The sequence below is a fragment of the Brachyhypopomus gauderio genome, chromosome 12, assembly GCF_052324685.1.
Source record: "Brachyhypopomus gauderio isolate BG-103 chromosome 12, BGAUD_0.2, whole genome shotgun sequence".
Classification (NCBI taxonomy): domain Eukaryota; kingdom Metazoa; phylum Chordata; class Actinopteri; order Gymnotiformes; family Hypopomidae; genus Brachyhypopomus; species Brachyhypopomus gauderio.
Window position 1 is genome coordinate 17,375,587 of NC_135222.1, and position 24,286 is coordinate 17,399,872.

The 24,286-nt window shown below is 48.4% G+C and overlaps 1 protein-coding gene across 8 annotated transcripts in view; it reads left to right on the forward strand.

The window, feature by feature from the left end:
* The window catches only part of nlgn1 (neuroligin 1), a 191,744-nt gene that overhangs the window by 23,951 nt on the left and 143,507 nt on the right, over positions 1-24,286 (forward strand). For 4 of the 8 annotated variants that reach the window (XM_077023400.1, XM_077023402.1, XM_077023401.1 and 1 more), the window contains exon 2: positions 21,751-22,572. In XM_077023400.1, coding sequence (XP_076879515.1) covers positions 22,086-22,572 — 487 coding nt within the window. In that variant the 5' untranslated portion in view covers positions 21,751-22,085. Of the gene's footprint in view, positions 1-10,666; positions 11,051-21,567; positions 21,628-21,750; positions 22,573-23,073; positions 23,134-24,286 lie in introns of those variants that run through there. The other 4 variants (XM_077023395.1, XM_077023399.1, XM_077023396.1 and 1 more) reach the window with 3 other exon arrangements.

A 24,286-nucleotide genomic window follows, 5' to 3' on the forward strand; every position in this document is an offset into this window, starting at 1 on the left:
CACCTCAATTTCTCAGCATTGTAATAAATACATTTGATTAGACTACAATTATAAATTGTCACAATAATGACATTTATCTGAAATGGATGCCACACTAATCTGAATGAAACTCTAAATTATTCTGTACAGGGTTGTGTATGTGCAGACTAGATTTCTCTCTATTTATAACCCATATCACAATATTCAAAGCAGTTTAGAGCCTATATGTTGCTGTCCCAGTGAAACATGGCCCTGTGTCAGGAGTGTTGTCTCTCTTGTGAACAGACAGAGCCCCCAGGATGCTTTGGGGTTTGGACAGAGTGATTCCTCCATTCTTACGCTGCTGTAAATGCATGTTCTTTGCACAGGGTCATGATTGGGTACATGATCAACACTGTCTGCTTGGTTGAACCCTTTCATGATCCCCGGCCTTAGCAGGCATGTGTGTTCATTTATATTACCATGAAAACCAATTCAGTTACGCATGTTCTAGACTGCAGGTTTCTTCGGGTGTCTGCAGGCGGTGGGATGGAGACGGAGAAGAGACACTCTGTCCTTCCCAGATCTGGTCATGAGTCGCTGTACAAGTCCCTCTAAATGTCCAAGTGACCATTTGTGGCCACATAATTCCAGATCTCTCTTTTTGTTTGCCTCTCATTGATCTTTGTCTCTGACTCTATGCCTCTGTCTCTGACTCTATGCCTCTCTGTCTCTATGCCTTTGTCTCTGACTCTATGCCTCTCTGTCTCTATGCCTCTGTCTCTGACTCTATGCCTCTCTGTCTCTATGCCTCTGTCTCTGACTCTATGCCTCTCTGTCTCTGTCTCTATGCCTCTCTGTCTCTGTCTCTATGCCTCTGTCTCTGACACTATGCCCCTCTGTCTCTGACTCTATGCCTCTGTCTCTGACTCTATGCCTCTCTGTCTGTCTCTATGCCTCTCTGTCTCTGTCTCTATGCCTCTGTCTCTGACACTATGCCCCTCTGTCTCTGACTCTATGCCTCTGTCTCTGACTCTATGCATCTGTCTCTGACTCTATGCCTCTGTCTCTGACTCTCCATCTCATTCTGTATTTGCTATGTGGCCGTATCATTAACAACGCCCCCCATGTGCGCCGCCTCCCATTCTTCCCTTGTCCATGTACCTGTGCTCCGCCTCCTGCCCCGCCCCTGTCTGCCTGTGCTCCGCCCCTATCTTCCTGTCTAGGGTTATAATACAGCAGCGTTCTCTAAATAAAACAAAAAAAAAAAAGGCCTTGGTGTATCTATGGAAACGGTGGACTGAAGGTTCTTCATAACACAGTGACAATTTTCGTGGTGGTACTTCCATCGTTGGCTGTGTTTCCATCTCCGTGCAGTCTGGTGTCCTGTCTAAAATGGTCTGTTTTTCGTCGGGCTGCTTCCCGGTCAGTGCGGCGCACTGCGGAGCGTCTAAGGGCTTTGTGCTGTGGAATGGCCTCATTACCTGGCAGCCTGCTTGTTGCACTCTGGGCGAGATCTACCACTGTCATTAAGATAAAACGTCAGTGTCATGTGGACAGTTCACAATGCCCAACGTTTAAGGAGATGGAAAAGATCCTTTGAAGTGAAAAACATCCGTTCACTGCATTGCCTGGAAGTGATGTAAGGTGGAGGCTGGTGGCGCGAGCTTAATTGGTTGTTGAGTGAAGATATAGAGTCCGCAAAAATCCAGTAATAAGATCTCTGTATCCTTCTGGGAGATGGGGAGGATGAGCCAGACCAAGCCTTTGATAATCCTCATGTATCTCTTCCTGATTATGGGTAAATTTTATGAGATACACTTCCATTACACAGACATGAATGTACCTATAAATTATACATTGGGAAAGGATCTGGGCTCTTATGCATTGTAACAGATGCATATTTCTCTTTTTTACCAACCAATTACATCAATAAAAGGTTGAGAAATCTAATAAGGAAACATGGTTCACTTGTTCTTCCTGCCTCCCTCTGTCACTCTAAGAAATGGAGGATGTTAGATGTTTATCTGATTTCGAAACACAGCAAGGGATCTTTCGCTAAAAGGCAAAATTCATTTAGATGTCCTGTGCTCAGGTTCATCTTTCTGCTCTGTGATGGTTTTCCATTAAGCTTGGAATGCCACCCAAGGGCAGAACTCTCAAGGCAGCAGATGGCAGCAGAGAGCTCAGGGTAGCAGAGGGCTGACAATCTTAGCTATGGTTCTGCGCCAGCCTTCCTCCAGGAACACTCAGTCTTCCTCAGTGGACTGAGACTGCCGTGGTTCCCTGCCTGAGCACTCTCCTCTCTGATGTTAAAGTGAAGTGCGAGATCTTTTTTCAAACAGTGGAGCAGGTCCATACCTCCCTCCACCTCCTGAACAGGCCGATCCGGTGATGTCTGTGTCCAACTGAAGCCACACTGCTGTGCCCTCCAAGGACTCTGCACAAGACTTAATTGCTCTTTGCTTGTTTCTGCTTAGCATTTTGAAGTGGCCAGAAGAGCTTGACCTTGTGTCATCTTATAAAAGGGGTGGGGCCACAATTTTTTTCTGTCCTATTTGGGAAATGTACCAAGCTCCACCCACTTGCCAGTTGATTTGCATATCCATTCGCTGGGTCCTAACTGTGCAGCTGATGTAATAAGCTCATCATTTAGCAGTAATATAGGGTCAGCCAGGTGATGTGATCCATCTCTCGCTAAAATGTCACTGAAACCTGTTTTTACTCTCCATGACTAACACGTGCGGTGGTGTGGTTACAGACCTGGACCTTGATGAATAAGTAAAAAGCGACTCTGGAGTAATCAAGTGAAACACATTTGCAGGCAGGAATTGTTTTTTGTTTATGTTTGCTTTCAACTTTTGAATGTCACCCAACTTTGAAAACATAGTACAGCACGATACAGAAACCGTCTCTTTCAAATGAATAGGACTATTTAAAAAATGTTGCTTTCTGTCTTATTTAACTGCAGTAAAACTGAAGGTATGAAGGTGTTTCACCTGAAAGTGCATCACCTGATTCTGCTGCTTAGCATCACTGAGTGTGTGTGTGCACTAGAATGGCCTCTGTGACCTCACCTAAAAGGCTTCACAACAGTTGTACAGCGGCGCGATACCCTTCAGCACCACGGATAGCTCCATCCTGACCTTCAGCACCACAGACAGCTCCAGCCCAACTTTTCCCCCCTCATGCTTGCTTGTTTGTTGGTTTGGTTTTTGTGTTGTTCTCTGCCAGTGGTGGACTTGGTCTGCTTTCACAGCTGTTGAACCCGTGGCATGGTATAAATAAGGTTTAGTGGGAGGTCAATATGTGCTGGCTGGCCTCAGCCCTTTCAGGCCTGATGTAATTGGAAAAGGCTGTGCGCTGGTGGATGAGTCCGACCGGGCCGTGCTGAAGTGTTGGCCTGGTGAGTCCGCCGTGACTGCTCCACGTTTCAGCCGTGAGTCCCTGCTGACGTTACATCATAACCGTGGCCTGCAAGCCCAGCTGTTTCACAATACTACACACACACTAACCTAATGCTTCATGCTCCCTCCACAGTTGGTCTGTGCACTACTGCTCCCCAGTGGGTGTGTGGGTAGTGATTTAAAGTTTGGGGTGTATCGAGTTTTTTCAAATATCCCTATGCCTTTGTCACAGACTCAGGATCAGTGCTTATCTAAGGAGCACTGGACTCAGGATGAGGGCTTATCCAAGGGCACTGGACTCAGGATCAGCACTTATCCAAGGGCACTGGACTGTGCTTTACTCGTCCGCTTTACGGCACTGGAGGAAGCTTTTAATTTCAGCCACAGCACTTTCCTCTCACAGATTCATTACAGTTTGATGATATCAAATGATTGCTCCTCCCTCCAGAAACAACACACTCCTGCCTCCGCCGGCATCGGATCCCAGTTTGACGTCCCTCTCCCCCAGATGCTGGGATGAGTCACTTTGCCAGTACATGTCTGCCTCTAACCATATTCTGTTGGAAGGGAATGATGCTTTATGACTTGAATGCAGAATTTAGTTGAAAAGGCCTCTGTGGAAAGTCGTCTGCTGTTGTGCCACTGAAGCCATGTGTGAACGCTGGGAACAGAGTAACTAACAGCACGTGGCTTCTGTGTTTATTTTCAGCTGATTTGCACTTGATTTCCCACTAACCAACTAGGCCCAGAAAGTCCGACTGGTGCAGGTAAATGTGAGCAGCTGTATGAAAGCAGAGTCCCGAGAGAGAGAGAGAAAGAGAGAGAGAGAGAGAGAGAGAGAGAGAGAGAGAGAGAGAGAGAGAGAGATGGAAACAGAGAGAGAGATGGAGAGCGTGAAAAGATTCTGCAAATCACACATCCAGCCAGAATCATCTGGGTATACATTGGAACTTAAAAGTAATGCAGGCAAAACAAATACATTAAAAAAAGCAAAAATTTATTTCAGCATCTGATGGTATGTTAATCACCCCCTAAAACCAGTTTTACATTTAGACGCTGCTGTTTCTATAGTGAAGAATTAATTAATGTGATAGTTGTGATGGTGTCCTCACCTTTACATTTGTGCTTGGGTTGGTCACAACAAGATCGCGTCAGTGCAGCTACACAGACATTTGAGGAACTAAATACAATACCTCTTTACCAACCGTACAGGGTTGTAATGTACAGTTAGAGAATACAGCAGTGTCTGTGCACCACTAATGAAGATGTGTTAAAACTCCAGCAACACTGCCATGGCTGATATGGTCCTTCAGCACAACACCCAACAGCACGTGTGCCGTGACTCTGTTAGTCTGCTGCACAAACAGGTCCTGGTCAGCAGGGGTTCTGTGACATGGATCTCAAGCATGAACTGTGTTCTAGAGAGGTGCAATAAATAGCATGGCCTGTTACTGTAGGTGTGCTTACCTGGCACAGGTAAACATCTCAGCTCTGCCCTACACCTCGCCAGCCAGAGGGTTACGCCTGCGCTCCTCACGTTCCCACCCATTACGTCTCCTACGTGGCGGAGATGCTCCGCGCTCCCGTTCTGTGGAATGATTCAGTCCCTTCGAGCAAAAGGGGCTGTGAACGTTTGATGAACGAGCTGCAGTGTGTCGTGTTCTGCCCTCTCATCTGGCCATGAGGTCTCAGCAAACCAGAGATTTATGGTTTCATTTGTTTATTAAGCTGGCAGCCTGTATTTCATGTGTTAAATGTGACAGATCTGCTCTCCGTGTTATCACTTCCTACACATCGGACATGGTTGAATGTACAGTCCCTTCCAGACACGCCTCACACCATCGGTGTGATTTGTCACGCGGCAACATGCACACTCATCCGCAGGCAGGTGAGCACAGCAGAGCAGACCAGCCATGGACTGTTCCACCACTCAAGAACAGCAAACATGGACTGTTCCACCGCCAAAGAACAGCAAACATGGACTGTTCCACCGCCGAAGAACAGCAAACATGGACTGTTCCATCGCCGAAGAACAGCAAACATGGACTGTTCCACCGCCGAAGAACAGCAAACATGGACTGTTCCATCGCAGAAGAACAGCAAACATGGACTGTTCTACCGCCGAAGAACAGCAAACATGGACTGTTCCACCGCCGAAGAACAGCAAACATGGACTGTTCCACCGCAGAAGAACAGCAAACATGGACTGTTCCACTGCTGAAGAGCTGGAGGCACTCTACAGAGCTTTCAGCTCGAGCCACATCCACATTTTGTCAATTAACCACTTTTTCTACTTGACTGAGATGGATCCATTGATGCCTTTGTAATCGCAGAACTGCTTGGATCATTTTAGCATAATGGATGACAGAAGACAGCCCAGTAACCCCAGACACAGACGGGCTTGTCTTCCTGCTCACAACAGTGCTGCTTTCTGGACTCATTAAACTTCCATGGCTCTAGATTTTTTTTCTTGTTTAAAAATGATTAGCCAAGAGTTTTATCAACACACCAAAAACCCTCAGTGTTGAATCAACACCTATGGTGTTAAAATTACTGAGTACATTTGTATCCAGCTGGACTAATATCTACCCTGTAGGTGTAAATTGAACTCTGGGATTTTTTTTTTCTGTGAAGCTAAACATAAAATTGTACAACAGCACTTGTTAACAGTTATTTAAAAAAGTTTTATAATATATCGCTAGTCTACGGATGTGTATCATCTTATTAGGCCTGAAAGGTTTTCCTGTAGTTTTAAAAGGTGCCAACACTAGCTTTAAACTGAACATTGTGTCAGTGGCACCGAGCTAAAATGCTGGGTAAGTAGTCCAGAATGAAGCAGAATACCATCTGTTTAAAGCAGCCACCTTGTTGGGATGTGACAGTCAGTCTCCAGTGATTCATCACCCTCCTTAAAAACATTCTTCCTTGGCATTCAAATGAATCTGCGACGTGAATATTTCAGATGTTTGTGCAAGTGTTATTAGTTGTGTCAGAACGCCGATTCAAGACTCACAAAGCCCTCTGGGCTCTGCAGATCACCCCTGAGCCCTAATAATGCAGACGATGGGCCGAGACGCCACTCCATAGCAGCATAATCACAAATGGAGGCTTTTTCATTTTGATTAATGCAGTTGTGGATTATAAGCAGACCCATTTACTAATCACCCTGCCCCTTCCTTGTGCTGTCTTTCCCCCAGGGCTGCTTTACGCAGCTACTGTTTCTGAACACCTTGTATCTCCAGGATGTTCTGCAAGGAGCTGGATGTTCCTGGATGATGATATTTTCACAACAGTGCCTTTTAATGCGATTTGGAACAGTTTGTTCACATCGATAATTGCCGTAAGTCTCTGAAATTGTAATTGTTTATGTTCCGAAGATTTTAGTGATTCTTGCTGAAACCCAGCAGATGATTCTCAATAGATTCCACAAATAAATAGGATGTACATGGAGTCATTTGTTCATTTCAGAGCAGCAGGGCGGCATATGAGCTTTACCACCTCTTTAAACAATGATCTGGACTATTGTTTTTTTCTTAGTGGGAATGCAGTCAACAGGGTCTCCATGACTACGCTAATACTCAGATACAACTTACAGGCCTCAGATGGTTGGTTTTTGGATACATTGGTGTTTTTGAAAAGAGTTTTGCTGTTTTATGGAAGTTGGAATTGGGGAAGAATTATTCAGGCTTAATCACTGCCGCAGGTGAAAACAATGCACGCATGCAGAGTGGTCAAACATGTGAAGGGGATGGTATTTAAAGATGGTATTTAAAGATGGTATTTATAGGATGTGCCCTTTATCCCCCTCCTGTTGCATTTGCTGGAGATGGAGGAGACAGAGGAGGGGAGGGACGGCTGGTTTCCACTGAGGCCCCTGGGATTCCTGCACGGGGCGGGTCCTCTGGGCCTGCCCGAGGGGCGAGTGGGGCGGGTCCGAAAGGCGAGCGGGGAGGGTCCTCGGGGCCTGCCCGAGGGGGAAGTACTTATTACCCCTTCGCGTCCCCTGGCACCAAGCTTTCCGCTGGCGGACGCCGGGCCGCCCGTTGTAGCCCTTCATCACGGCCTGTGTGCAACTCCCAGAACATCTGGCCCCATGCTTGTCCCACATTGTGCCTGAAAAAATGAACAATTTGCAAAAGCGACACAATGGCCACGAGCAACAGTGAGGGGGACATATGTGGGAGAGGCTGGCATGGCAACAGGTCCTCAGAAGCTTCCCTCCAACGCGCACAATTACACACAATCGTGCCAGTGATGTCTCAATGAGGGAGTGTTTGGACAGCCACCTGGGTCTTCAGCATGCTCATCATGGTCCATATAGTCGCGTCTGCAAAGACAAGACGCGTGTGGAAAGGCTCTGGGCACACGCACTCTCAACGAGAAGTGAATGAGTCGTGTAATTGACATTGTTTGCAGCTCTTAACAGATTTTAGAAAACTTAGTGGTTAGCTAAATGTTGAGCTTTCAGCTGTGGAGCCACTGGAAAAATGCACTTTTTTTTTGTTATTCGGTGGGTGGAATGAATCATGGCAGTGCTTGGTTCAGCATTCCACTCTTAATGACTAAAGAGCATTAATGTGAAAGGTGCATTAAAAACCTTCAAAGACTCATCCACTCGTGTTCACCAAAAGAGGGGGAGAGGGAGAATGTGAGTGTCAATTAAAATATTTAACATTAATGAGATGGTATACAGTGTTGCTAGAAGGTATGTGAACCCTTTACAATTTTTGTGTATTTCTGTACGTTTGACCCGAGATGTGATCAGATCTTCATTAAATTCCACAAACTAGTTTTACAGATGTTTTTTAATTGTAAAGCAACCTTGTATAATTTGAAAGGTGCTATATAAATATAACTTCATTCATTCGGATGTATTTACTGAGTACAAATCTCCAACATGAAATAGCTGGAAAGAGTTAGTGAATCTCCCCAGGCTGGAAAAGGTTACAAAACCATTTCTAAAGCGTTTGGTCTCAGCCAGGCCACTGTGAGGCTGATGTCGTACAGACGGGGAACATTCAGCTACACTGTTATTCTCCTAATGAGTGGTTGTCCATCAAAATCACCCTGAGGCCATGCAGATAACATTACAGACATTCACAAAGAACCCCAGGGCGACAAATGAGGACCTACAGAGCTCTGCTGCACTGAGTAATCCCTGTGTTCATGAGCCCACCATCAGACCAACGTTGCGTAATCTCAGTGTTCATGAGCCCACAATCAGACGAACATTGAGTAATCCCAGTTTTCATGAGCCCAACATCAGACCAACGTTGAGTAATCTCAGTGTTCATGAGCCCACAATCAGACCAACGTTGAGTAATCCCTGTTTTCATGAGCCCACCATCAGACCAATGTTGAGTGTTCATGAGCCCACAATCAGACCATTATTAGTGGACGTCCAAATTCTGGATTGTACCAGTAAATTCTAAGGGAGAAGGTCAGGGTATTTGTATGTGAACTGAATCTTTCTGCAAGTGGATTGTGCAACAAGACACCGACCCTAAGCACAGATGTTAGCCTACAAAGAAATGGTTAAAGAGGGAGAAACTCTGCTAATTTCTGTCCCTCTAACGAATGAGAAGCTGCTGTAAAGAGTTCCTGACGGAGTCCTGAGGCTGTGCGGTGAGGGTTAGTGGACCACAGGTCCTGTGTGGTGAGGGTTAGTGGACCACAGGTCCTGTGTGGTGAGGGTTAGTGGACCACAGGTCCTGTGTGGTGAGGGTTAGTGGACCACAGGTCCTGTGTGGCGAGGGTTAGTGGACCACAGGTCCTGTGTAGTGAGGGTTAGTGGACCACAGGTCCTGTGTGGTGAGGGTTAGTGGACCACAGGTCCTGTGTGGTGAGGGTTAGTGGACCACAGGTCCTGTGTGGTGAGGGTTAGTGGACCACAGGTCCTGTGTGGTGAGGGTTAGTGGACCACAGGTCCTGCTACCTGTTGTGCAGGTTTGCCTAATCTGGTTCTGCTCTGCTGCTTCTGATCAAAAACCATGAAGCACATGATCTGGGTGTCATCACTAACATAATGCAAGCCTGACTTAAAAAGTTGAAAACACCCCTGCTGCTGTGACGGGGAACCATGTCTGCTCTGGGGCAGGAGGGTCTGGGGCAGGTAGGCTCTGGGGCAGGAGGGTCTGGGGCAGGTAGGGTCTGAGGCAGGTAGGCTCTGGGGCAGGTAGGGTCTGAGGCAGGTAGGGTCTGAGGCAGGTAGGGTCTGGGGCAGGTAGGGTCTGAGGCAGGTAGGGTCTGGGGCAGGTAGGCTCTGGGGCAGGTAGGGTCTGAGGCAGGTAGGGTCTGGGGCAGGTAGGCTCTGGGGCAGGTAGGGTCTGAGGCAGATAGGGTCTGAGGCAGGTAGGGTCTGAGGCAGGTAGGGTCTGGGGCAGGTAGGCTCTGGGGCAGGTAGGGTCTGGGGCAGGCAGGCTCTGGGGCAGGTAGGCTCTGGGGCAGGTAGGCTCTGGGGCAGGAGGGTCTGGGGCAGGTAGGCTCTGGGGCAGGTAGGGTCTGGGGCAGGTAGGCTCTGGGGCAGGTAGGCACTGGGGCAGGTAGGCACTGGGGCAGGTAGGGTCTGGGGCAGGTAGGCTCTGAGGCAGGTAGGCTCTGAGGCAGGTAGGGTCTGGGGCAGGTAGGCTCTGGGGCAGGTAGGCTCTGGGGCAGGTAGGGTCTGGGGCAGGTAGGGTCTGAGGCAGGTAGGCTCTGGGCTGTTGGGATTCATGGATGTCTTGCAGCTTCTGCAGTGTGTGTTCATGACAACAGCAGTGACCTGCTAGAGTGATATCAGTGAGATGCACATCTTGCATGGGTGTCCCACATTTCACAAAGTTCAGTGAGGTGAATAAGTCATAGGGGAATTCTGTTTTATAGCCATACTTAGAGTAAAAATGAAAGTTAAAGCTCTAAAACACTGAGATAGTGTTTCTTTTTTTAATGACTGTAGCATTAATACTGATCTATTTTAACCCCTTGCCTTAAGAGAGACCCATGCCAAAGAGACATGGCAAAGCTCTCACAGAGTGGCTTTACTGGATTGTGGAAACAGGATTGCATTACATCACAGTGTAGTGAACCGGCTAGGTCTCGGTTTTGACAGTGACTTCTCTGATCGTTTTATTAGTCACTGCCTATAAGTAAACATTTATAACTAAGCCAATTATGTCTCTCATGGGCAAAAGTACAATTACTAATCTAAAAAGTGGTGCTTGGAATGCAAATTCGGTGTACCTTTAAAAAAAATCACAATGTGAAACCCTGCAGTTCCGCTCAACGCCACTAGGCGTGTCTTTGCTCCATTTCTGAAGCTCTCCCAAGCGCTTCATCCTTCTCGTGCAAAGGACAAGTGAAGATATCGGCATTTTATCAAGCCGGGCGCTCCAAGCCGTGAGGAGCGGATAAACAATCCCTAGGCAGGTTCTTACCTTCGTGTCGGTAAGGTCGATATGCAAAGAAACACTCCCGGATCCCGACGTGTAACGACGAGACGCGTGGTGGACATATAACATATCAGTATGTTACTGCGTAAGGGGAGAGAATGTTCAGGTTCCTCTCCGAAATAGTTGGACCACATAATGTTGAGTGAAGTATCTTCTCATCCCTCTTTCGGATGCTTTTTTTTGGGGACGAAATGCTTTCTGAAGAATTGGGAGAATCAAAGAGGGAAATTTGACGAATATTGGAAATAATTCTTCATGGTAATTATGCAAAATATTTTTCTACTCTCACAAGGTCGTTGAGACGTTTTTTGGGGGGATCGTAAGAGGGATGTCGTGTCTTATTTAGCGCCTAGTTGTGAGTATCAATATATATATATATATATATATATTTACTGATGGGGGAAACTGGCGAGGCAGTCACATGAACTTGTGTGTGTTGTCTTGTGTGTGTTGTCTTGGGGCTGATACAATTGCTGGAGGTCTGAGGAATTTCCACTAAACGGATTAACAGCAGTAGACAAGGACATGTTTAATTAAAATAAAATAAAAAACCAGTCTAAAGTGAATCACCCGTTTTGATAACCAGTAACAGTATCCCAGGGCTTCCTGTTGTATATTTAGCCAGTAAAGGTTTTTTTTTTTTACCTTTTTACCTTCTTTGGTTGTGGAATATAATTATGTCCGTTGCTTCATTTCGTTGGTGAATGTGACGAGGAGCTCAAATAATCCGCCGTTTAATAACACCTGCAACCCTCAGAGAGACTCGGTACCAGTCAAGTGTATTTAAGATGCTGGATAATGTTTCTCCTGCTAATTATATCACAATAGTCCGTTCTCTTGTGATTAAGGTGAATCTCATTTTAGCAGCTTTAATTGGAATTAATCTGACAAATTACTCGAGCTAATATTAAGTGACTGACGATGATGGTTTTAATTCGGTTGGACTCGGTCCGGTTGCGGCGCGCTTTTCTGATAGAAACCCTGGGCAAAAAAAAAAAAAAAAAAAACGCGCATAATAAAATGTTTTGTGGTGATACTGCTTTACCAACGCAAAAAGAGAAAAATATTCCAAAGTATAATAATTCTCCTAAAAGATCAAACAGCCGAATCGCTGCGGGCACAAGTTGAGTGGACGTAATGCCATAATGGTAGACTGGCTGTATGGCCCTTTTAATTACATTTATTTATTTGTTTTTGCATAATAAATCAGGAAACATGTTGGGCTGGGTGCTCTGGGATTATGCGCTGGTGCTCTCTGAGATTACGCGCTGGCGCTCTCTGGGATTACGCGCTGGCGCTCTCTGGGATTACGCGCTGGCGCTCTCAGATTACGCGCTGTCGATCTCTGAGATTACGCGCTGGCGCTTTCTGAGATTACACGCTGGCGCTCTCTGAGATTACGCGCTGACGCTCTCTGAGATTACGCGCTGACGCTCTCTGAGATTACGCGCTGACGCTCTCTGGGATTGCGCGCTGGCGCTCTCTGGGATTGCGCGCTGGCGCGCTCTGGGATTACGCGCTGGCACGCTCTGGGATTACGCACTGGCGCTCTCTGGGATTACGCGCAATGCTGGACATTTTCAGTGTTGTTCACGTGCGCTGGACGCTGCTACGCTTAATCTGAAAAAGGACAATTTGAATTAAAACGCGTTTTAAGCTGATTAACTTTTGGTGCGGCTTTTTTTTTTATGAACACTGAACTGAAACTTGCAATCCAGGCTTCTCAGTAGACCGCACAAAGTGCTGCTGTAATTTATCCATTTTTCCCACCAGGCTGTAATTACCTCTTTTTGTGCTACGTATAGTCTACGTAAAAAGTATTCAGTATCACACCATGCTTCACTCTGCGTGGTGTCTAGGGGCACAAACGTAATTTGCCATTTGATTGTTGAGAGAAAGAGTAATTCGGTGAAATCTGTAGCCACAAGACCGTCATGTTTCCATCTTCATCTTCTCTCTGGCATGTATTATAAGGAGTGCTTCCAACCAACACAGAGGACATCTTTCTCCCGCCTGTGGGTGTAGGGTACAGGTACCGAGTCTGTACGGGGGAGGGTGCTCGTTCATAAATAACAGAGCCCTGACGCTGCTGCACCACCCGCCTCTCCGTGAATGACGAGCCTCTGTAAGACCTGCTCGCTCACGTTCGGCATCACATAACGAGTCCCTCTCAACCGGTGGAGGTGTTTCCGCTACTTGGCGTATGAGTATTCAATTAAAATGGCAAACGTGCCTAGAAAACCTTTTCCCCCCTTTGTCTCATAATAAAACCACCCAGTTCATGTTTAGGTTGCGTTTGTAATGTCACTTATTCTAGGGTCGAAAGATGTAGTTTGTAGTTTGATGAAGTTTGACGAAACGCGTAAAAATTATTTAATCTTCCCTGTTTACTCGATTGATTTGTTGTTCCAGTCTGTCCACCCTCCGTCAGTATGAAGGGGCAGCATGGTCCCGTATTCCATTTACAAAAGACAGGAAACAATCTTCATAATTAGAATCACAGAGGTGTTTGACGAGCATGTTTAGTGGAGCATTTAGAATACACTTTTCACATTACCCACGTACAATATTTAGAATGATTTTACCTTCAAACTAGGCGCCAGTCAGTATTTTATGTCCATTCAAAGTTTGCAAATAATTTACACTCATGTAGGGCAGAAAAAGTAAGAGTTGCACTCGCCCTATCTTGGTTTTTTGTTCTTTACCATCTACCAGTTGGGATTTTGCCTACTCCTCTGAACAGACTATTTCAGCTGTGTGGTGCATGAGGGATTTCTTGCATATACACCACACTCAGCTCCCAGAGGATCTACGTTTGGGTTCAACTGCTTGTGCTGGTCCAGAACTGTCTCTTTAGAGTTCAGCTTCAGTTTGCATTATATGCTGCTGTGAGGTCAAAGGTCAGTAAGGCTACAGCGTTTTCTCAGACGGATTCCCGTTCTGTTCATGCGTACCCGGCAGGTTTGCCATTCATGGTTCACTGTCGGCCAGAGAGCAGCAAAGATGCCCACCAGAATCTGAGGTGTTCGACATTTTCTTTTCTTCTGCTTCTTATCTGATCAAAGTTGAACTCGGGTTTCTGTCTGATGTGACCACTGTTATTGTCTCCAGATGACATCAGCTTTCATTCTTCCGTCTAAAGCACATAATTTACAAGATCTACTATGTCGTGGTGAAGGGTGACGAGTCCCTCGCCAGCGTTCACATTGCAGACTTGTGTTTTCACATCCTTCTATTTGACCGAATATTCTAACCCTGCTTCTGACAGCTAACTGATGAACACTGACATGGATCATGACGATTCCATCTTTTGGTGTTAACCTGGGGCTCTCAGAGATTGTTTTGGTCATTTTGGTTATTTGTAGATTGTCACATGCTGTGCTAGGGCAATATAAATGAGCGTCTCATCTTTACATACTGATGTGACCTTCAAAAAACTGAAATTCTATTAAGTAAAACACTGCATAGTGATATGTTATATTAGGCTATTGGAATGAGCTTCTGATATTCCTATGCACTGTGTGTCTAGTATATATGCTATATGTGTAATTTTGGAGAGCACTGTATCTCATTTCTGCCCTGACCTTGATGGGAAGTGACAGAATAATTTTTTCTTCACAGCATTGCATACTGCGCTGTGGATGCTGCAGCACTGAGTTAGAACCGTACCCTGTTACGTCTGTGCTGTGCTGAGTTAGAACCGTACCCTGTTATGTCTGTGCTGTCCTGAGTTAGAACCGTACCCCTTTACGTCTGTGCTGAGTTAGAACCGTACCCTGTTATGTCTGTGCTGTGCTGAGTTAGAACCGTACCCTGTTACGTCTGTGCTGTGCTGAGTTAGAACCGTACCCTCTTATGTCTGTGCTGTGCTGAGTTAGAACCGTACCCTGTTACATCTGTGCTGTGCTGAGTTAGAACCGTACCCTGTTACGTCTGTGCTGTCCTGAGTTAGAACCGTACCCTGTTACGTCTGTGCTGTCCTGAGTTAGAACCGTACCCCATTACGACTGTGCTGTGCTGAGTTAGAACCGTACCCCGTTACGTCTGTGCGGTGCTGAGTTAGAACCGTACCCCGTTACGTCTGTGCTGTGCTGAGTTAGGGCTGTACCCTGTTACGTCTGTGCTGTGCTGAGTTAGAATTGTACCTTGTTAAGACTGTGCTGTGCTGAGCTAGAACCGTACCCTGTTACGACTGTGCTGTGCTGAGTTAGAACCGTACTGTTATGACTGTGCTGTGCTGAGTTAGAACCGTACCCCGTTACGACTGTGCTGTGCTGAGTTAGAACCGTACTGTTATGACTGTGCTGTGCTGAGTTAGAACCGTACTGTTATGACTGTGCTGTGCTGAGTTAGAACTGTACCTCGTTACGACTGTACCTCGTGTGCTGTGCTGCTTTAGATCTGCCTGTTGCAACCCTGTGAATCTCTTGACTGGAAACATGGGCTGTACAATGACTCTATGCATTGGCCCAGGTCACATGACTCTGTGCAGTGGCCCAGGTCATTCCATGGTGGGTTTCATGGGGTTCTAGGCTACTTGCTTTTAGTGAAGCTACTCGTTTTGCAGTGTTGATATGGAGATCCAGATGGTGAAGGTGAATACCGTGTTTGTTCTCTGCCATAACACCCTACTGTAGCACCGCACATGTGTCACAGAGTGATTGCATAACCCTGAGTGAAGAAAGCCAAAACTTTTTCTAAGCTTTACAAAAAGACCAGCTCACTGTTTTTTTTTTTCACACCACACACATCCAAGTATGAGCTGCTATATTCTGTTTTGGGGAGTATAAATACCCTCCCATTAAAGGGGAGTATACATACCCTCCCTATTAAAGGGGAGTATGAATACCATGCCATTAAAAGGTGGTATGAATACCCTGCTATTAAAGGGGAGTATGAATACCCTCCCATTAAAGGGTGGTATGAATATCCTGCCATTAAAGGGTGATATAGATATCCTGCCATTTAAGGGGTGTATGAATATCATGCCATTAAAAGGGCAGTGTTAAAGGGAGCGGATTGCTTCAATCTGCCCTTAAAGGGGGCAGAAGTGGTACAGACCCCCTAGGGTCCCAGTATAGTGGTCCAGTCCCCCTAGGGCACCACTATAGTGGTCCAGTCCCCCTAGGGCACCACTATGGTGGTCCAGTCCCCCTACTTCCCCAATATAGTGGTCCACTCCCCCTAGGGTCCCAGTATAGTGGTCCAGTCCCCCTAGGTCACCACTATAGTGGTCCAGTCCCCCTAGGACACCACTATAGTGGTCCAGTCCCCCTACATCCCCAATATAGTGGTCCACTCCCCCTAGGGTCACAGTGTAGTTGTCTAGTCCCCCTTGTGCACTACTATAGTGGTCCAGTCCTGCTAGGGCCCTGGTGCAGAGAGATGATTTCGTAGACCAGCTGGTGTATTTATTCTGGTGTGACGGTAGCCATGTGTTTTTTTAAAGATTGTTTGACCCGATCAGTTAGTGCGGCACGTGTGCGGGACGCGTGCAGGTTGGGGTCCTGCTCTCCCGAAGCGTACTCTTCCCTGCACACGTTCCCCTGTCCTGAAATTGCTTGACCTTTCTTCTTCTGTTTGAACGTTTTGCCGTTTTAATAGGTTTGCACTCATTTTTTTGTATCTCTCCATTATTCTTGACACTCTGGAGACAAATATTTTTCTTTTGTACCTTTTAAAGGAAAATGTGTTGGGCACATGGTGTACTGAGGGCTCAGAGTGCCAGACTCAGCCAAAGTCTTCTAATGGACTGCTGCCCCACTTGTCATCAGCACAGTCAGAATTCCACTTCACACCTCTCGATCGGTGAAGGAGTCACAGAGCTATGCTGATCGATGGGTGTCCTGCTGTCTACAGAGCAAGAATGAGAGAGAGAGATGGAGGGAGAGGGAGAGAGAGGGGAAGAGAGGCAGTGGGGAGAGAAAGAGGGGGAAGAGAGGCAGGGGGGGAAAGAGAAAAAAAATGAACAATAACAAAATGTGACATTAAGAAAGATGGACAGAATATGGAGGAGACACAGACAGAAACAGAGAGACAGTGAGGGGGAGAGAGAGACAGGGTTAGACTGAGGGAGATGCAGACAGAGAGAATGAGGGAGAGCAGGAATAGACAATGAAGGAGAGATGAAGAGATGGCGAGAATGAGATTGAGAGAAAGGGAGAGATGGAGAGAATGAGGGAGATGAAGAGAGTGAGAGACAGTGTCATCTTGGAGTGTACCCTGTTGCCTGTGCTACGTAGGTGGAATGGCTTCCATATTCAGACACGGTGTTTGTAGATGTTGTGTGAAGTGTCTCCACCGTTTCTGCTCATATTTGTCCTGTACCGCTGTTCAACTTGCTTTGCTTGCACAAGGACATTTACCACCTGACACAATACCTGACACCCAACCATCCACGCCGCACTGTTAGCAACTCCACACTAATTGAATCTGTTTTACGATAGCAAGAACAGACATTGGAATTTGTATTCCACACAGCTTAATCTAAGAAATTAATTAATGAGTCTGTACTGTTATGGAAGATGTTAAAAGCTCAAATTACCATGTTGATTTCCAAGTGACCACCGAGGCAAGATCTGCGCTTTCTAAAGAAGCAGTGGGATCATACTGCACATATTTACCCACCCCTGCTTCGTGCTTCTAACCCCAAAAGGCATTTTAAGCATCTTTCCAGCTATTCAGCAACCTGATAATTACGTCTTTGATGTCAGATCGTCGAATTGGTCCTCTTAGTTACTTGACTGGCTTCCACTGTTGGGTTGAAAGGACCAGTTTGCTGTGTAAGATCTGGCTTCCTTCCCTGTTTGCGTTACTGGAAGTGTAATCTGATTGTGTGGTTGATTATTCTCTGACTGCATGGTAATGGCGTTCCCACGCAGGCTGAGCCGAGGCAGGTCTGGGGGCCCCGCGCAGAGTGAGTGGGAGGCGCTCTGCTCTCTCCTGGCTCTGCCATTGGTGGAGAGCTCGGGCTGGTGATGAAGCCTGTTCGTTTTTCTACGCCAACATGGTGCTTCACTGATGACCCGAGTCGGAAGAGAGCAAATGTCACAAGATGGTAGTCAGGTGAAATAACCAGAACACATGAATGCCTTCCCACATCCTAACACAGACTTGTTTTGATTTATTTCTCTTTTTAAAGCAATGTTTGTGTGAATGTGGTTGTCAGAAAGAGAGAGAGAGAGAGAGAGAGAGAGAGAGAGAGAGAGAGAGGAGAGAGAGAGAGAGAGAGAGTAACAAGAAGAGAGGAAGCAAAGTTAGAAAGAGAACAGAGACACAGATGCCACTTTTACACTGTGGCAGCATGACGTTTATACCTCAGGCGTGTGGGTACGCTGCAGGGAAGAGGGGGGGAGCATGAATGTGTTGAACAGACGGCCGTGGCCCCGCCCCCTCACTGCCGCCGTGGCCCCGCCCCCTCACTGCTGCCATGGCATAGCCGGTTCATCCGTGAGCGTGCACGCCCACGTGTGCGCCAGCATGTGCTGTGAGCGTGCACGCGCCTGTGTGCGTGGAGAGAGCTCTCGGACAAGATGACCGTGCTCAGATTTAGTCCACGGTGAGGGTGTCGGTGACTGGAAGGCATGTCTATGATCTTAGCGTGGCCCACCGTTGCAATTTTTCTCACTTGACATGCCGGATACTCCTGCTCACGGATTACGCGGCTGATGGCACGCGAACTCTGCACCTCCTCCTGTCTCGGTTTGCTGTCACCTGCGAGACGCTCCCACCTCCCCAGAGGCTCTGGGGATGATCAGTGCCTTTTTTAAACCATGACAGTCACAGCACAGATCCTTTCCAGAAATGCTTCACAAGGGGCTGTTAACTGACATGGTCTCCTCCTCATCTCTTGCACAGTAGATATATTTTCACACTTGTGCTATAAGGGTAACTCACACCACTGTTCCCACATTGTGCCTCTGTACCTGCTAAAAACACCCCCCCCCCCTCGTATTTCAGGAAGTGCTGTCATATCTTATTACTCCAAAACCCAAAGCGCGATTGACAGCTTTTACAGAGACCTGATGATACCGTGAACAGCTCCGTTCCCTTCAGTGGTGGCCTGTTTTTTCACCAGGCCTGAGGAGAGAGGGAGGGAGGGAGGGAGGGAGGGAGGGAAGGAGAGGAGGAGGGGGAGGGGACCCCACGTGACCTGCGTTCAGACCTCCACTCCCCCAAATCCTCCGCCATGCCCAGGTGCTGCCTGACCTGCAAAACGAAGCACATCAGTGGAAATAGGCATATAAGCCTCAGACTATAAATCTCCCCCCGGGCCGTATTGGAGGGGGAATGGGATCATTAAGGTGAGGCGGAACCGGCGCAGACCTCCGGCACGCGGAGAGGGATGGGCGGGGCTTTTGACTGACTGCTGCAGTAACCCCGCCCCCCTGCCCTGTCTTCCCCTCTCCAGACTGCTCATGCTAAAATAATAGGCCGTTTGTTCTTCACGCCCAATCGGAGGCCTTCCTAACGGCTCCTACGCAGTGAATATTTGGAACTTCATTAAAAGTTCTTTTGATGTGAGTTCTGGCCTCTGTCATGCCTGCCCCTTTAGTGGACGTATTCGCACATACATTCGCTATGCTAGAGAGACACTTGGCTGTTAGAAGCAGTGCGGTGTATTCTCGTAATTTACGCAGGACTTTTTCTTGATTTCATTCCGATAACGGCTCATGCGCTGGGAGGAGAGGAAGTCCCCTGGAGGACTAAATCTTCCCAGACACCAGGAAACACTAAGACAACTATGTTATTGTGGATGTGTGCACTTTTTACTGTGGGTTTTGGCTCTAAAACTTTACTGTGCCTAAGTGCTTTCAGGCCAGAAGAAAACACAACCTAAACCAGGAGACACGGAGCAATATCTGCAGTGAGCGTGGGGCTGTGTCCGAGTCCTCAACACACACACACACACACACACACACACACACACACACACACACACACACACATTCTCTGTCTGTCTTTTCTTCTCTACCTGCTGCTTGAGACATTTCCACTCATTACAAATATTACAAATGTTCCATTTTACAGACTTTTGTCTCTGGTGGGCGTGTCTTGGTGGGTGCGTCTTGGTGGGCGTGTCTTGGTGGGTGCGTCTTGGTGGGTGCGTCTTGGTGGGTGCGTCTTGGTGGGCGTGTCTTGGTGGGTGCGTCTTGGTGGGCGTGTCTTGGTGGGTGCGTCTTGGTGGGTGCGTCTTGGTGGGCCTGTCTTGGTGGGCCTGTCTTGGTGGGTGTGTCTTGGTGGGCGTGTCTTGGTGGGCGTGTCTTGGTGGGCGTGTCTTGGTGAGCGTGTCTTGGTGGGTGTGTCTTGGTGAGCGTGTCCTGCTGTGCGTGTCCTGGTGAGCGTCTCCTGCTGGGCGTGTCCTGCTGGGCGTGTCCTGGTGAGCGTGTCCTGCTGTGCGTGTCCTGCTGTGCGTGTCCTGGTGAGTGTGTCTATGAACATGACAAAACGTTCAGCTTGGTGCAGTTTTTCTGTATGCTGTTCTATAAAAACCCTCCCAGCAGTTTTATAGTCTCATTAACAATACAGTACACAATCAATGCACTGGATTTTTCATTTAATGCCTTGTGTTTATCTGTTTGCCTAATTATTCGAGGCCACTGACTTGTTTGCATTTGTTTGGCTGCATACCAGTAGCCTGCTCATGTCAATAGACTCCATTTGTTTTGAAATATGAAGCGTAAAGGACAGTAGTGGGGAGTGGCCAGACAACTGCACAGTCATGGGAAAATACAAACAACCTCAGAAACACAAACAGTAGGTCAATATAAACACCAGCAGGTAAATATAAACAACAGCAAATAAATCGGTGAAGAATTCCAAGGCCTTTCCTTCAGCACTGGGCCAGATTTAATTACCTAGCTGCATTGTAAAACAAGTGGACCTTAGTAAGACCAGGTAATATGTATTGTTTTGATACCAGATGCTGGCAAACATGTTGAATCTAATGATCAATCATTTTTTACATTACACATGACCTCTGCCAAAGGGATCTCCCACAGGGCTGGGATTTCCCCAATCTGATTGGATCTCTGTGATTGGCTGTGTCGTATATTTTTGACTGCACTTAGTAGGATGCCAGGTAGTTAGATCAGCAAGCCCCATTATTCTGGGGGCGGAGAGTGGACGGAGAGTGGGTGGAGAGTGGGCGGAGTGTGAGGCACACCAGATTTACTCCCTTTCAGTTGTCCCTGCTGAACACACTGTAGGTCACTCCGGAAATACCGACGCCTCCATGTCTGGGACTGAGTGATCTGCTTGTTGGGGAGACTGTGAAGAGTTTGTGTGTATGTGTGTGTGTGTGTGTGTGTGTGTGTGTGTGTGGCTTTACAGTCATGTTCGGGACAAGTGTCTCATTGTCGGGGAACATAAACCCCACTGTGCTGTTGGGAGTGGGAGTTTTGTGGAGCTGCATCACCCCCTCCACCCACGACGACTCCTCACCCTCACTACTCCGTCTCATATATGAGCCTGAAAAGTGTCCTCAAATCTTCCTAAAATGACACGTACGACGAGGGATATGAAATATAATATTTTTTCTCAGCATCAAATGCTGTTTGTCCGTAGTATCTCCCTAATTAATGTCAGTCACCAAACAGTAAGCTGGTTCCATGCTAATAAGAATAAGCTGACCAAATGTCACTCCTTTTGTTCTGCCAGCGGACTGATTGGAGAATGAACGCCGCTTTTATTTGAATACATTAATTCACGTCACAGCCGTGTCCTTCGCTACGCTCTGACAGCACCTCTTTTGAAGTCGATGCCAGGAAGTACCAAGATTTTCCTAAGCTAACTCCGTTTCGCCGCTCGGCTATGATAGATGCTGCGTCGTGTCAGTGAGTTCTGATTCTAGAACATTCTGCCGGATAGCAACTGTGCAGGATTGTAACGGCCAATAAAGCCCCTCTTCCCATCTGCCTGTAGCTCAATGCTAATTAATTCTTTTTTATTTCCTGCAGGATATAGACCCGGGGCTGCACCAGGCTTGATTTATCTGTGGACGATCCCGTGCCAGTGGCCGCCCGGCCCGCCCCGCCCACAGCCAGGATGGAGGGCCGCGCTATCGATAGGATGCACCCTGATGAATCGCATGTCCTGAGCACGGTGGAGATGTTCCCGGGCCACGAGTAGCGATCGATGTGGGAATACCTGCCATGCACAGAGCCCTCGCGCGTCCTGAGAGTCCTGCGTTCCGAAAGTCTCGCCACCCGGCTTCGATCGAGCCCGTCCTGCGCGCGCTTCTGAACTAGCGCCACCGCTGGCCGTCGCTGGGCGGTGCGGGGGAGGAGTGCGCATGCTCCCGCAGTGGGCGTTGGCCACCATGGCAGTGCCGGCGGGCAGGCGTGGCACCCTGGGCGTGCCGGCCCAGTTCTGGACTCTCGTGCTGGTGCTTTTGGTCCCGCTGCCGTGGCCCACTGCCTCGCAGAAGCTGGACGAGGCCGACCCAGTGGTCACCACGGTCTACGGCAAGCTGAGGGGCTTCAAGAAAGAACTCAACAACGAGATCCTAGGGCCCGTCATCCAGTTCCTGGGGGTACCCTACGCAGCGCCCCCTACAGGGGAGAGGCGCTTCCAGCCGCCCGAGCCACCCGTGTCTTGGCCGGAAGTCCGAAACGCCACCCAGTTTGGCCCGGTGTGCCCTCAGACAGTTCTGGAGGGCAGGCTGCCGGACGTGATGCTGCCCGTGTGGTTCACCAACGGCCTGGAGGTGGTGTCGTCCTATGTGCAGGACCAGAGCGAGGATTGCCTTTTCTTAAACATCTACGTGCCCACAGAGGACGGTGAGTGTGTGTGTGGAGGCCTGGACATACTCCGCCTCTCCGTCTCGGTATCTGTGCTGAGTGTAGATAAGCATGTCCTTTGCATGTCGATGTGCATGCCACTGCTTTTGTGTGTGTGTGTGTGTGTGTGTGTGTGTGTGTGTGTGTGTGTGTGGGGCTGTACATGTCTCCTAACACCCCTCCCCTCCCCTAGCACACACCCATGTGCTGCAGCACGTCCATTTAAGATGAAGCTGGTTCCTTCAAACCCCGCCTCCCCCACACTGTCCCGCCAGCACCTCATAACGTGTGTGTGTGTGTGTGTGCTGCCACAGCGAGATAGTGAGTTAGGATTGATGATGATGATGATGATGATGATGATGATGAAGAATATGCTAATGACGCTGTCTGGAGGGGGAGAAGGAGGGGCTCCTGCCGCGCCTCCTCACCTCCGCGCTCTTGCATGCTCCCGTCGTCTCACGGAGCCACATGTTATTTTTTAGTCTTCTATTCACTTTGCAGTCAAACGAGTCTCCAAGGAATGTGCCCGGAAACCCGGCAAGAAAATGTGTAGAAAAGGAGGTATGTATGCGCCGCCATGGCAACGGAAGAGAAGAGGCTTCTCGCAGCCTGCCGAAAAACACGGAAACTCGGCCCACGCTCAGGTGGTTGAGGGCCCCCCCCCCTCTCGAAACACGGAAACTCGGCCCACGCTCAGGTGGTTGAGGGCCCCCCTCTCAGGTGGTTGAGGGCCCCCCTCTCAGGTGGTTGAGGGCCCCCCCCCCTCAGGTGGTTGAGGGCCCCCCCCTCAGGTGGTTGAGGGCCCCCCCCCTCAGGTGGTTGAGGGCCCCCCCCCCCTCTCGAAACACGGCCCTTGGTTCCCTCAACTGCCACCGTACCACAGAAAGGGCCTCCAACTGTGATGAGTTAAGGGGGAGTCCGTGCCCTTCAATCAGATGAGAATTAGATGCACCTTGAATTTGCAGAATCTAATCACTATTAAAAGCGATGCTATCTGGACTCCAATGGCTCACACCAGCCCAATAGATCATTTGGCTTCATCAAGATAATGCCTCCTCCCCCATACCCCTGTCCTCTGGCACACACACACACACACACACACACACACACACACCGTGAATTCCCGCTCACCGCCTGCTCCGTAGGTCTGGTGTCAGGGCTCGTGATATAGTATTTCTCATTAATCCGGTCCCGATTATGATTGACCTGTTTCTGCCCTGCTACAGCAAAGAAACAAATCTGCAGTGAAATATGGCTGCGATTCCACCATAAAAGGCAGATGGAGCCGGTATGGCTGTGACCCAACTTCCTGCTCTCCCTCTACTCCCTAATCTCCACCCGTAATCCATCTCCTGAGCCACCGAGAATGGCAGTGATACCCCCCCCCCCCCCCACACACACACACACACATGCACCCCCAGCCCCCCAGGACAGCAGTGCCCCCCCCCCCCCCCCCACACACACACACATGCACCCCCAGCCCCCCAGGACAGCAGTGCCCCCCCCCCCCCCCCACACACACACACATGCACCCCCAGCCCCCCAGGACAGCAGTGCCCCCCCCCCCCCCCCCCCCACACACACACACATGCACCCCCAGCCCCCCAGGACAGCAGTGCCCCCCCCCCCCCCCTCCCCTTTGACCTTTGTTTCTCTCTTCTGACACCTGTAATTCACACTAATCCAATAGTGCCTTCCTCAACACACTTTGCAG